Source organism: Falco rusticolus, chromosome 3, assembly GCF_015220075.1.
Source record: "Falco rusticolus isolate bFalRus1 chromosome 3, bFalRus1.pri, whole genome shotgun sequence".
In the NCBI taxonomy this organism is placed as follows: domain Eukaryota; kingdom Metazoa; phylum Chordata; class Aves; order Falconiformes; family Falconidae; genus Falco; species Falco rusticolus.
In genome coordinates this window covers 10,506,552-10,520,402 of record NC_051189.1, presented here as the reverse complement: position 1 = coordinate 10,520,402, position 13,851 = coordinate 10,506,552, and the positions used below count along the sequence as shown (strand labels likewise).

Below are 13,851 nucleotides of genomic sequence, written 5' to 3'. Positions count from 1 at the left end.
ACCATATACTTCACAAAAATATTCCTGTTTAGTAGAAGAATCCATAGCTCTACTTACTCAACAAACTTCTATGCTCTCTTTTTAAGCAATAAACAAAAGAGACTGAAGTTCAAATTGTTTAATTTCTTCTAAAAACAATTACCAGTAACATAAACAAGATCTTTCCCTCCATAAAATTCTGTGGCAATTCAAGATATTTCTTTTTTTTTCAGAAAGCAAAGGTTAAAACAATGTATAGAATTATGCATTTTACATAATTAGTTCAGCAGTTAATAGGGCAGCTTGCATGACAAGGGGCAAGAAACTCTCCTGTAGACAGCGTGGGACTGCACAAAAATGGGTCATGAGGTGCCCACAGGTCTTGGTCCCAGGCATTGGCTGAAATAGTATCCCCAGCACACAAGAGGCCTTCACTCAAGACAAGCTCCAGAGGCAGGATACATCCATCTGGCTTTGGGGCTACAAGAAGTGCCTCTCCCCTGGGCTGATGGCAACAGTGGCCTCACCTGTGAAAGATGTCCTCTGGTTAACACATAGAGCAGTCAAGTGAAAGTGCTACTGGAGGCAGTAAGCAGATGGCAGACCACTGTGGAGAATAATCTCAAAAACACTGATGGTCCAACAAGCTGAGCAATTTGGTCTAACTGGGCCTAACTGGAACAGTTCAAACTATCTGACCTCCTGTTGTCCTTCTACCTTCTTCTGTGTAGCAAGAACGTAAGCTTGATGGAGCCAAGCCTGCTACTGAACTCCACCGGGGAGAACTGAGAAACCACGATTATAAAACGAAATAGGAGAGAGATCAAGTATTGACTGTTAGGATAATTAAGCAGGTGTTGGCCACAGAGTTCGTGGAATTTCCATTCTTGAAGGCTATCAAAACACAACCCTGAGCAATCTGTTCTGAATTACTGATCCTTTTTGAGCTAGAGGTTGGACTAGAGACCTCCTGAGGCCCCTACCAATCCGAATGATATTTTCATTCTGTGACTGTTTTAGTTTATTAAAAGTGGCTGGCAAATCCTTTTTGGTAAGATGCTGAGCTTAGAATTTTAAGGCATAACAGTCTGTATTTCTTGGCGTACTTGTACTGCAGCTGAACTGCAATTATTTTAAACTGCACAATTAAGAGTCAAAACTTGCCAGCTTCCAAACAGGTCAAAATTCTTCAACGATGTAACGGTAAACTCTTTCTGTTGCAATTTAAAAATAATTCACATATACAATACTACATACGAATGTGAGATTTGGTAGGGGGGAAGGTACACCATTCTGAAACTCCACTGAGAGCTACCCTACCTGCTCTTTAGCATTTCAGTCACCTTCATTTTCTCCTACCTACCAACAATTACAGAAACAAAATCATTTTCTTAAATCCCCTAATACAACTTTTCTTAGCAAGTCATGCTTCTTTATTTTTAGTATCACATAAATAAATATGCGTTGTCATTAACCTCTACTGTCTATACAGAATTTGCTAAATTCAAATGTAAACTTTTCAGTATTTTGGCAAGTTCCATATTTTGCTAAAATGTAACGTTTAAGTTCAAGAATTCTGCTCTGACTAGAAATAAAAAAAAAGAATATCCTTTTCACAAGCTTTGTGAAGATCAGATAGAAAAAAAGAGATAGGAGAATAAATGCAACAGAAATCCCAATGGCAAAAGCAAGACTGTACATAAAACAGCAACACATTAAGACTAATGATTAGGCTTAGTCTGGTTAAGAGAGCTCCTTTACTTGCTCCTGGAGGTAATATTATCTAATATTGCATCACCTAAAGATAGAAAAGTACCCTAAGGTACCTTGTTCTTGACTTTTCTCCAGCTTTTTATAGTATGGGATGGTGTCATGGTTTAACGCCAGCCAGCAGTTAAGTACCACAAAGCTGCTTGCTCACTCTGCCCTCCCCTCCCGCCCCCCAGTGGGATGGGAAGAGGTAAAACCTGTGAGCTAAGAACAGTTTCATAATTGAAATAAAGTAAAATATAATAATAATAATAATAATTATAATGAAAAGGGATGTAACAAAAAAGAGAGGAGTAAAATCCAAGACAAATAAATGATGCACAATATAGTTGCTCACCACCCGCTCACCGATGCCCAGCCAGTCCCCCAGCAGTGATTGGCCCCTCCCCGCCAACTCCCCCCAGTTTATATACTGAGAGTGTGACATTCTATGGTATGGAATATCCCTTTGGCGTGTTTGGCTCAGCTGTCCTGGCTCTGCTCCCTCCCAGCTTCTTGTGCCCCTCCTCACTGGCAGAGCATGGAAAACACACAAGTCCTTGATTTGGGGCAAACGCTACTTAACACACTGATGTTTAATCGTTGCTATCAACATTATTCTCACACTAAATCCAAAACACAGCACTGTACCAGCTACTAGGGAGAAAATTAACTCTATCCCAGTTAAAACTGGGACAGTTGGTTGTATGTCAATACTGGCAAGATATGTTAACTAACACAACAAATCATCCATTGGAGCTATTAAATCAAGAACTAGCCACCTACCAGCACACAGCTCCTGGGACAATTAATGGCACAAACCTGATCGTACAGATTCATTCCAATGGCACAAGCCAAAAATTTCAGAAGTAAACATTGTCATACAATACTGCAGTCTGTAAATGTACTGAACTCATAGGGTGTGACAAAAGCTATTTTTAATTGTACTTGTGAGATACAGGGAAGGCATGGACCTACTAAATTGCTTTAAAAGTTAAATAAATTTGACAATACAAGCTTCATTTCAGGGGTGAAGGTATTTTTTACAACAAATTTTAAAATTATGAATGACTTGTATTTAGTAAACACAAACATTTAGAAACTATTTCATCAAGAATTACAACAATTTAGATTATCGCAACCAGAGCTAGCTATTTCTGGAAAGCTTTAGTAGGTACACTTTTAACAACCATACATCCTTAGATTAATTCCAGAGATAAGCACACAAATACATGAAAGCTGTGAATAACACATATGTGTACATGGAGCTTTGCTTCACTGTCAGCTATTGACACATTCATTGGCTGCATGACTGTCTTGCAAACTTCAGTTCAGTGCTCAACAAACATGTATTTACATATTAAAACCAGAGCCCAAACCCTGCAAAGCATTTTTGTGGAGCTCTAAATAGCACAGCTTGGTATATACTCCTTTCCTCATTAAATGTTAAGGTGAAAATGCACTAACACTTTCCAGACATAGTTTTCCATAGAACCAGTCTTCTTCCATAAGACACAGGTAAGCAAGCATGGGCCATGACATAAATCAGATAGAGAATGGCTCTCACCTGTACAGATCAAGCATTTCCAGTGCATTTTGAGAATGCTCAACTGCTGACAATGGATATTCTTGGGGTTTTATCTGCTAATTTTAAAGCTCCTGCTCTTACAGAGGACTGCCCAACACTGTTTCAGCCAGATGTCCCCAGCTATGGCACGCAGGCAGGGAAAAGATGTGGTCATAACTGTTTCCTGCTTGGAGCTGAATGTACAGCATTTTTCCATGCTTACTGCTGGAATGATCATCAGCACCAGTCTGGTTGCAACAAATCCTGATGCCTACCTCAAGCAAGAGGTCTGGGGAAGGGGAGGAGGGTTAGTTTTCTTCTAAATACAGCATGAAATGCACTTCCTGAAGAATGCTGAAATACACTGCAAAGGCAGTACCAGAAAGCTTGTGCTTTTACTGGTCGCTGGCTCAATCATTTTATTTGCCCTTTTGTGAATCAAGAGGCTGTAATATATATTAAATTCAACTACATTTATTTAAACGTAATTTAACACTTTGGCTCTTCTAATTGAAAAAAAAATCCCAAAGCAGGTTTGCAAAACCTGCTCTTCACATCTACTGAATGTGTGAAGTTACAACTTCTGTGGGAATTGCTTAGATGTAAAGGATTTTCATATTAAGCTTCTGTAAATATCAAAATGCAGTATCTATAAAGATTAAAATCTAGATGCCCAAGTATTCAACACATTTGAAATCCAAAACTCAATAATCTAGTCTTTTTCCTGTTCCTTTAGTACATCTTGGTCTGAGCCAAGACATTTAGATACCTGTTCAAGATTTACGATGTAAAAATCCTTTCCCCATCCCTGCACAAAAAGTGTATATACTGACTTAATGCAAAACAAGTTACACGTGCTTTTTTGGGAGAATCTATTTACAGAACAGAATTTGGTAGAATCTTATTATGTTTATATGGTATTTAACTGGCAATCTGTATGTCTGAAAGATACACAAAACCTGTGGTACAGCAGATGCCTGTTGCAGAGGGAAGCATATTACACATAACAAAAACCGTTTGCATATGTGCTGTCAAAAATTTTAGAACGAACAAAGACTTTATAAATTCTGTATAAAAAAACTCCTCACCCCTACAAAAACCATAATTTGTTGAATAAAGTAATTTCAAAAACATATACTCCACACCTGTTAACCCAGATTTAAAATGTGCACACCACCACTTTGGGTGCCCAGCAGCTTGAACTCAAATAGCTGTATATCTATTTAGCTGAAAACATGTAAAATACTGTAATAGAATGCTTCTTAAAATACATGCATTAAAAACCATTTTAAATCATTTAGTGGAGAAAAGTGTAAGCTTGTGTAGAGATTAGGAAGAAACATCCTTTTCACTTAATTTTTTTTCTAAGTAACAATGCCACCCAAGAAGTTAGATAGCCAAGATTTTTAATAAAATATTTCAACCAGAACAGAATAAAGAACTGGAAAGTAGTTGATTCATTACTTTATATGCCAACTAGCAATGATTTTTCCCTTAGATAGTGCCCAGAAGACTAAAACCCCTACGATTAAGAACATAAAAAAAAAAAACCCAAACAGAAGAGGTGTGATTATTATTCTAAAACTCACAGCATTTTCTTTAATTCTTTCTTTGTTGAGACAAATCAACAACCTTTTATTTAAGAAGCTTATTTGTCCGGTTTTATTCAAAAGATTAGGATCGTATTTGTTCAGCCAGAAAGCACAGATCAAATCAAACCTGGACAGCTATTCTTTAGAAAACCTTCTAGGACTTACAAGGATTTTGGAATAATAAATAAATCTCTTGTCATAAGAAACAGACTCCCATAAATTTAAACTACTATTACTGACAGCTATCTGTAGAAGTGGTAGTTCTCTCAGAGGTCTGTGCACAGGTTGCAGGTCAAACACTACTGGACAACTCTAACTAAAATTAGTAACACATAAGATAGGAATTTAAATTTCACATTCTCTCTACCCCAACTACAAGAAACGACAACATAAACTTATTTAAAAATCTAAATAAAAATGAAAATTGTACAATTCTCTAAGCAACAATACCAGAAAAATCTTTAAAATGCTTCGCATTTAATCACCAAAGACAAATTTGCTTATAAAATAGAGTATTTGGGAGTATATTGGTGGTCGGGGAAATAGTATCAAGTCAGTAATAAAATGTCTCATTACAAAATTATCTTACCGTTTGCAAGGAAAATTCTTGAGGAATGCAGCAATCTGAATCATGTTTCAACATTAGTGGCTTGTGGATCAGATTTACTGCAACCTACTGCATTCAGATAGGCATATAAAATAAAAAATTGAGAAGGAGGAAGTTTAAACGACCTCAACTACATACCTTCTGAGTGCACCACAACATCAAATGCTACTGTTATGTCAGTGAAAATGGGGGATGATAGTCCCATGGAAGCTAAAATTATTTTGAATTAAACACGTAATCAAACAACCTGGCTTTCATTATTTTTGCAGAAACATGCCCAGATGACCTTAATTAACCTGTACTTTGGCAAAGTACAGAGGAACGCTTAATCCCATTTTCTCATACAGTAGCAGCAGTTTGATGTTAAACAATTCACCTCTACCATGCTGCCCTAAATCTCCTTTTCTTTAATGCTCTCATTAGTCCTGTAACATCTACCATTGGAGCATAGCATATCCCTCTAGAACTTCCATTGTTCTCAAAATTCTACTTACTACTTGAAAGGTCTCATTATTTTGAGTTAATACATGAAGAAATCATCATTTCTCTCAAGACAACTGCTTTAGACACAGATTTTTTAAGTTTTAGCAAGGCAGAATAAACCCAAGCCACTCTGCAATTCAGCTATTCTCCTTTGTTCAGGATTTCCATCTTTCCCAAAGTCCTCATCCTGGATTTGGCCCTTAATTGTTCAGTAATGCTCACTTCCCCTCAGTTCCTCAATTATCCCATTTGATTTCTTTTCTGATTGATCCTGTTTTCATCTTACTGGTTGAAAAATGCTGTAAACTGTCCAGGTTTTTATGTAACACTCTCTGGCTCTTAAACAATGTCAATTTTTATTCCTGTAAACCGATCTCTCAGACAAAACCACACAAACTGTCACTAAAAGCTGCTGAGATAATGGCTTTAATTTTTTTTCCTAACTAAATGAAATTAATTTAACTTTCTGTTCCCCTTTTCTACCTCCAAAGCCTTCAGAAGTTTTAATAATTTCTATTGAAAAAGTGAATATAAGCTTAAAACTGCCTGAGTAAAAACAGGCAGACCCTAAAATTATATCACACCTTGTGTTGCCATCGGAATTTTAGCTTCACTTGAGAAAGCATATTTTGGAATATCAACTTCTAAGGAAAAAACCCCACCAAACCGCAAACATTTTTTTAAGCTTGCAGAACAAACAGCAACCTACGGTACTGTAGCTGGGTATAATAAAATAATCACAATACCAATGTTACAAAACATTGATAAAAGGCAGCAAATTAAGTAAATTAAGACCATCAGACTAGAAGAAACATAAACCAGTAAGCACGTAAGAAACCCATTCATGTGGATGTGCAATGAATTTCAAAACTGCCTATGCCAGAATATTTTCTTCTCTTTTTTAATAATGACTGTATTATAATTACTAAAGAAATACATCAAAACATAACCCATTCTACTACCCTTATTTAAGAGATAAAAGATACAAACTCTTACTAGGGTTTGAAGCAGGATTACAATCTGTATTAAACTATTCACTTGTGTGTTATCCCGATACCTTGGATTTTGGGAAAGTAATCCCAAAGCAACTAAAAAGGTAGCTCTAAGATTTCCTATAACAAACATAGATGAAGACTGAAATTCCCCCAATTCAAGACCACATTTAGCATCTGTGGATGTAGAAGAAAAACATTCTGTCATAGAAACACAGAAACATATAGATGTGATCTCGTGACTTGGGAGATACTACAAATTTAAGATGGTGATCTGAAGGCCAACATACTACAAACTGGCCTCAAAACGTCAATACCCCTTCTTACTCCAACTCACTTAATTTTCATGCATTTTTCTTTATGTTTTGATTTCACAGATTTCTTTTATTCCATTTCTCACTTGATCTATTTTGCCAGTCTCCCTACTGTCCACCACCACTGATGAATTTCCCACGTTATATTCTAAATGAAAGTAAATATTTTGAAGCAAGTATTTTCTTCCTAAGGATTTAAATTTGGGCAGAACCAGTTCTTTTAATATTAATTCTGCTTGGTATGCTCTCAGATTTGAATGGGGTTTTCAGAAAGAAAATGTCTGGGGCGATGGGTGGTGGTGGTGGGGTGGTGGTGTGTGTGCGGAATCCCTGTGTACTGAGTACTGTGTACCTGAATTACAGCAATAGGGAGCAAACCATTCATATATTGCAACTTGCAATTCCAGTAACTGGACTCATCAAGCATCCAAAGTTGTCCAAGTGAAATTAAATACTGAATTTAGGTAGCCAATACAATCTATACAGAGTCTCTGAATTTCTTATGAATGACATCTGGTGGCATGCTGGTAATAAGTGGTTTGGATGGATAAAAGCCACCTGATCTTTGTACAAGGACTGAGTCATCCTTAAAGAAGGGACCACACACAATGCTGGAGGAAAACAACCACCAACCCCACAACCCGCCGGCAGTACTTAAAGACACTGATCACCACACTAGCCTTCTAGAACTAACATCACTAGCATAAGACGACTACCTAATACAGACAAGACCAAGAAAAAAGTATTTTTGTAAGCAGTGGACTGCCTAAGGTTCAGAATGCTAAGTTCACCAAGATGTCCTGTTTGACCAAGCAGTTCTCCAAGGACTACATTTCTGGTGGTACCCACAGTCAATGTGGACAGCAGACAGGAATTTATATTCCCCTTTTGTAAATACTTGAAACGGAACATAATGACATCGCTGTACCAACACATACATAGAATTACAACAGCTATACAACGCGTGGCCACTGCATGCCTAAATGTGCATGAACATCGCTTTATAGGCAAGCAATCCATCAAGATGTAGTCGTGGCATCCTTTACAGTTTGTGTGCAAATACCTGAGAGAAACGCTTAAACCAGTATTATTTTCTGACATCAAAAGACTAAACTAATGAAAAGTAATGCTGGCCGCGGAGAGATTGCAGTATCATTGCCAAGCAAAGATTTCAATTAAGAAACACTTCAATAACAAATCTTAAAGCAAACTGGATAGTTAAAGCGCAGTAAACCTCTAAACTCTGAATGTGTTTTTGTTACCAATATTAAAATAGAAATTAGATTTTATATCTGGAATAAACATCTTACCACAGTCTTCATCTGATGCAATGCACATGACCAGTTCAGATATAAGAAATCTTGTTTCCTCTCCTGCTCAATTAATTCTCTCATATAACAAAAATATTAATGAGGTTTGAGACCAAACAAAAAAGTCTGCATATGGAAGGTGACAAAAGACACTATTTTTAATGGTAAAACTTGCCAGTGTACTTGTCTGAATCAAGGAATCATACTTGTATTTTACCCAGTTGGTCAGTTAATTTGTTCATCCAGTAGTGACATCACATAACACTGTTAACAGCAGACCTGCAGTAACATACAAATTTGTATATGAGAAAGCATATAAAAATCCTCAAAGAAAAATCTGAATTTGGGCTAGCAATAAGAACAGCCAACAGGTTAACACAATAAATTTGTTCCACAAGGAGACAGAAACAGAGAAAAGATCCACTACATCTTAGTCTTTTTACTGCTTCTCTTCACAAGAAACCCTATAGAAATCAAGTCACTTGGGCAACTGGATGCAGCTGGTGCATCTAAGGATGATCCTGCAGACATTAATGTATTGTGTTTGAAATATGTATCTGCAAATATAAAATACATATTTAAAACAAATACCTGCAAACTACAAAAGACATACAACAGCACATGCAGAATCACTACAATTTAACATGTCCCCCTGACTTCATAGAAATAATTAAAATAACAGATTGGGAGAACAAAAATTAAAAGCTACCACTATCCCCTCTACCCCTCCTCCCAAATAATAACTAGGCTAGAATACTAGATAAAATCTAGGCTTGACCGTTAATAGCTGTCTAAGATTAAACCCAAGACAACTGAAAGCCAAAACAACTGAAAGTTACCAGTCAGCAGCCTAACACTTAGAATACCTGGACTAAACTTCTGAAACCAGCAGAGTTTCTCTGCTTTTGGGCAAATCACTCACTCTTTCAGTACTATGCAAGTAAAAGACGGGTGGGGGAAGAAGTCTTATTTTCCTCAGGTGTTACTTTGACTTCCATTTGTAAACTATCTGCAGCAGAAAAGTAGAATCTGTATAGTATTTCAGATGATTAGGTGCTAAATAATATATATTTACCCCTTGTTAATTTCAAAGAGTTTCAGCTGAGGTCATTTGGGGCAGGAGGCTTAAAGCTGTTCACTGTGAATAAATAATGGAAGTGATAAGTGACAAATGCTTTTTCAATAACCAGATTTCTTTTTACTTTAACTGCCAGTCTCATTTCACCCATTTTTGAGATATTTTTTTTAAAAAAATTAGTTCACTAAATGTACCAGTACATATAAAAATCTAATTTATATTATAATTAATATTCGATACATTTATTAAAAATATTAAAATAAAGCATATCACATCAGCTTTTGCAGAGTCTGAACTTTAGTACTGCCTTCATGTGAGAAATCCATGGAAACTGAAAAATGGTACAGTACTGTGTAGTTTAGGAAGGTTCTGAAGTCACGATCAAGAACTAGTTGCTGTAAGTCTTGTTAAAGAGTTCACAATGACTTGTTCAGAATATTCAAAAAACCAAAGGAAAACAGAACGAAATCAAATTAGTAAATTTCCTGTACCTGTAAGAACATTATTTCAGTAGCAAACATTAAAAATGCATTTACATACAGTACTGTGGTTAAAAGATTTTTAATGGGGAAGAGGTTAAAATAAAATATAAAAAACACCAAAATCAAAACCCAACAGATACCGTGACATCAGAGCAACAGTTGCTCCTCAGCAGCTCCTACTGCAACAGTTTACACATCAAGTGTTGTAAATGGCATACATACACGAACTAAACTGTGACGAAAACACAGTCCCACCAAATTAACGGGATGGGAGGAAGGAACATCACTATTCTCCCAACATTTAGAAAACTAAAATTAAACTTCACCTCCCCTTCCTCCTCCTTCCACCAATGCTATTATAGTTAGCGAAGTCTCCCATCCAGCAATACAGACTTCTCAAGTTTGAGAAATACTGAGATTAAGGCCCTACACACTGGGAGTTAAGCTACCTCTGCACGGGGAGATACTTGTAGGCACAAGGAATAAAGATGAGGCACATTAAACAGTAACTGGGAAACGTTTCGTCAACCTAGGCTCCAGCCAGCACAAAGCCCCGTTAGGAGAGACTTCACAGGCAGAAGGGTGCACTCTCATTCCCAGTTCTGAAGCAGTAGCAACTGGCTGAGTCATCACAAACCAGGCTGACCAGCAAATGGATTTCAAACAAGAAGGCGAAGCAGCAAATGCACTGTGCTGCAAACACGATGCCAAGGCCAAAGCAGGTAAATGTGAAACCAGATTTAAATGATTGTTTAATTTTCAAAGTGCCAGATTTCACAGGTTTGCTAACAAGGTCTTTCCTGATGTCTTCAGTCTCAAACCACAGAAGTTTACTGGCCATCACACCTGCTCCTAGGTATTTCCTAGTTTGTCTCCACCTCTCAGATCTCCCTGGCACTAGGACAGCAAGCTTCCTGCTGAAGTACAATACCACCAAAGCAAAAGCAGTCCTTGCCCTGACTTTTGCCATTCTGGCTCATCTTGACAGTAAGAAAGCAGAGTGAACTATAAACTTTAATAAAATAGTATTTTGATAAAATACTGGTCACATAAGTTGCCAGTAAGACTACCAATGGAGATTTGCTACATGCATTACATAATGCACGCGCTATATACCTTGCTTATGATCAAAGTGGGACAAAAGAATAGCAAATGAGTTGCCCAGCAGGTACAATTCCTTGAGACACAGAAAAGTATTCTGTTAGACACTGTCCCTGAAAATTTTATCAGAGCCATGCCACAAAGAAACGTAAAGCGTTATGACTCTTCCAAATCACTGAAGGAACAGTTGTTCCCTGAAGCATGCAGAAAATGAGAGCAAAACCATGTAACTTTTTCAGTGAAAGGATTTACCATGGGTACCTAAGAGCAAGACCGCTAATAAAAGTCAACCTCAATTAGGCATCACACACGCTGCTCCTGAGATTAAAGAGGATAAAATGATTTTGAAAATATTTGCAGAGAGGCTCTCTTGTGCAATGCAAAGCTTCAGAAAGTTCTCTTTCCATGACTTCGACCCCATGTTTAAACATCATACTGTTAGGGTTACAGAGAACTAAGTGGAGTTTCCAATTAATCCACCTCTTTGCTTGTTTACCTCTCATTCACTTAAGATGAAAGGAGGCCGTTCCAGCCACATGAAAAGAAACACAGTTCAGTCTTAAGAGTCTCAACGGTATTATTAGACAGAGCCCTAATTCATACATCTCTCTACATGAGCAAGCAGGCATACAGCAACATTTTAGAAAACCAAAAACGTAGGCATCGCCAAAACCTAAGATCAGGGGAAAGTCCTGGAAAAGTTTCACGTAGCAAGTCAAGTTTTCTTCTACAGAAATAAACGGAAGGGTCGTTACAATGAACAAATCCCTGCGTTAATTTCTGGGGTTTATACGACAAAACTGTAACGGACTAGAAAAAGCTTAGTCAAAAGCGAGAACTGGTGCACTGCAGTAACATCCCCGCCGTCCCCACGCCACAAAGCCGCCACTAACTAGGCCACCAATTCGGAAAAGCACGCACACCCGGAATGAACTCCGAGGGAACGGGCCGGGGCAGCCACCGCGCCAACGGCGGGCTCCCGGCCGCGTTCCACGAGGTTTCCCAACTCCGCAGGGAAGGCAGCCCCCGAGCTCCCGGGAAGGCGGCCACCCCGCTCACCTCAGCCGCAGGGCGCGCAACTTCCCGGCGGGGCGCGCCGCAGCTGTGGTCTGAGGCGCCTCCTCGCTGTATGAAACAGGGGAAATGGGGGGGGGGGGGGCTGCGAGCTGACACAGAGGGTGACAGAAGCCGAGGGAGCTGCCGCACACAACGCAAGGGCCGTACCCTGCCCCGCAGCGGCTGTCGCGGCAGGGGAAGCGATGGCGCAGGTGGAGGGAACAGCACAGCCTTCCCCGCAGGAGGGCAGGGGCGGCTCCCCCCACAGGGCGGCCAGGGACCGGGCCGGGGGGTGCAGGGCAAACGCGCCTCCCGGGGCATGAACGAACCGCAGGGCGGGGGCAGAACGCGCCCGTCGCCAGGCGGGGCGGCGGCGGCCCGGGCAGGGGCTTTCCTCTCCCGGGGGGCGGTCCCGACCCCGGCCCCCACCCCGGCCAGGCTCGCTCACCAGAAGAGCAGGTTGGCGCAGACGAAGCCGCCCAGGCTGTGCAGAGGCCGCTCCCAGCTCAGCGCCGCCGCGATGCAGCAGCCCACCGCCAGCCCCGTCTCCCCCAGCAGCGCCGCGGCCGCCCCGTCCCCGCCTGACACCTCCGCCGGCTCCGTGTCCCCGGCCGCCGCCGCGCCCTTCTCCTCGCGGGCCTCCGGCCGCTCCCGCCCGCTGCCACGCTCCCCGCCCGCCTCCGGCTCCGGCTGGTGGGGCTGCGCGGGCGCCGCGCTCGCCATGGTTCGGTAGCAGCCGCCGGGCTGCCGCTAGGCCGGGCGGAGCTGAGCCGGGCCGGGCCGGGCCGATCTGGGCTGGCGGGAGGCGGGGCAGGGGCGCGGCCCGGCCGGCAGCGCTAGGGGCGGGGCCGGAGCGCAGCCGTTTCCCCCCGCACCCCGCCCCCCCACCGGCGCCGGGAGCCGCCCGCCGGGCAGGTGTCACGAGGGGCTGCGCGTGCGCGTGGCAGGTGCCTCGGGGGCGGTGCCTCGGGGGCGGTGCCTCGGGGGGGGAGGGGCGAGCGGCGGCGCTGCCGGCTCGCGGGGATTGCGCGCGGGGAGGGTGACGCGCTCGGCCGCGCGCTAGTTGCACCGCCCCGCCAGCCCGCCGCCGGCCCCGCCCCCGCGCCGCCCGCCCCGCCCCCGCCCCGCCCCGGCTGTCCGCGCCCTGAGGAGGCAGGCGGTGCGGTGCGGTGCGGTGCGGTGCGGTGCGGTGCGGTGCTCCGCGCCGCCTCTGCCTCCCGGTGGGTGTTTGCCCAGGTTGACGAAGTGGGCAGGTAAAAGCGTCGAAGATTTTGGCTCCTTGGTGGGGGGAGCTGGAGAGCCGGGTGATCCTGGAGCGGTCGGGGTTGAAGGGGCCTCTGGAAGGCGCCTAGTGCGGCCCCCGGCTCGGGCAGGTGCTCCCCACGCAGGTGAGGCCGGGAACCTACCGGCAGGTGTTACCGCTGAGCCTCCTGCTTCGTCTCCTTCGTGTGCATGTCCCACAGCCATGCAACAGTCTCCAGAACCCCTTTTTTTTTTTTAAATAAAAGGACGTAAATTGTTGTCACAATGCTGGGAACTTC

At 42.0% G+C, this 13,851-nt stretch overlaps 1 protein-coding gene across 3 annotated transcripts in view; it reads right to left on the bottom strand.

Annotated features, from left to right (window-relative positions):
• The window catches only part of RETREG1 (reticulophagy regulator 1), a 70,112-nt gene extending 56,917 nt beyond the window's left edge, over positions 1 to 13,195 (bottom strand). Inside the window, exon 1 of one of the 3 annotated variants that reach the window (XM_037380885.1) lies at positions 12,759 to 13,195. In XM_037380885.1, the coding sequence (XP_037236782.1) occupies positions 12,759 to 13,033 (275 nt within the window). In that variant the 5' untranslated portion in view covers positions 13,034 to 13,195. Of the gene's footprint in view, positions 1 to 12,313; positions 12,419 to 12,758 lie in introns of those variants that run through there. The other 2 variants (XM_037380887.1, XM_037380888.1) reach the window with 2 other exon arrangements.
• Positions 13,196 to 13,851: the final 656 nt, after the last annotated feature.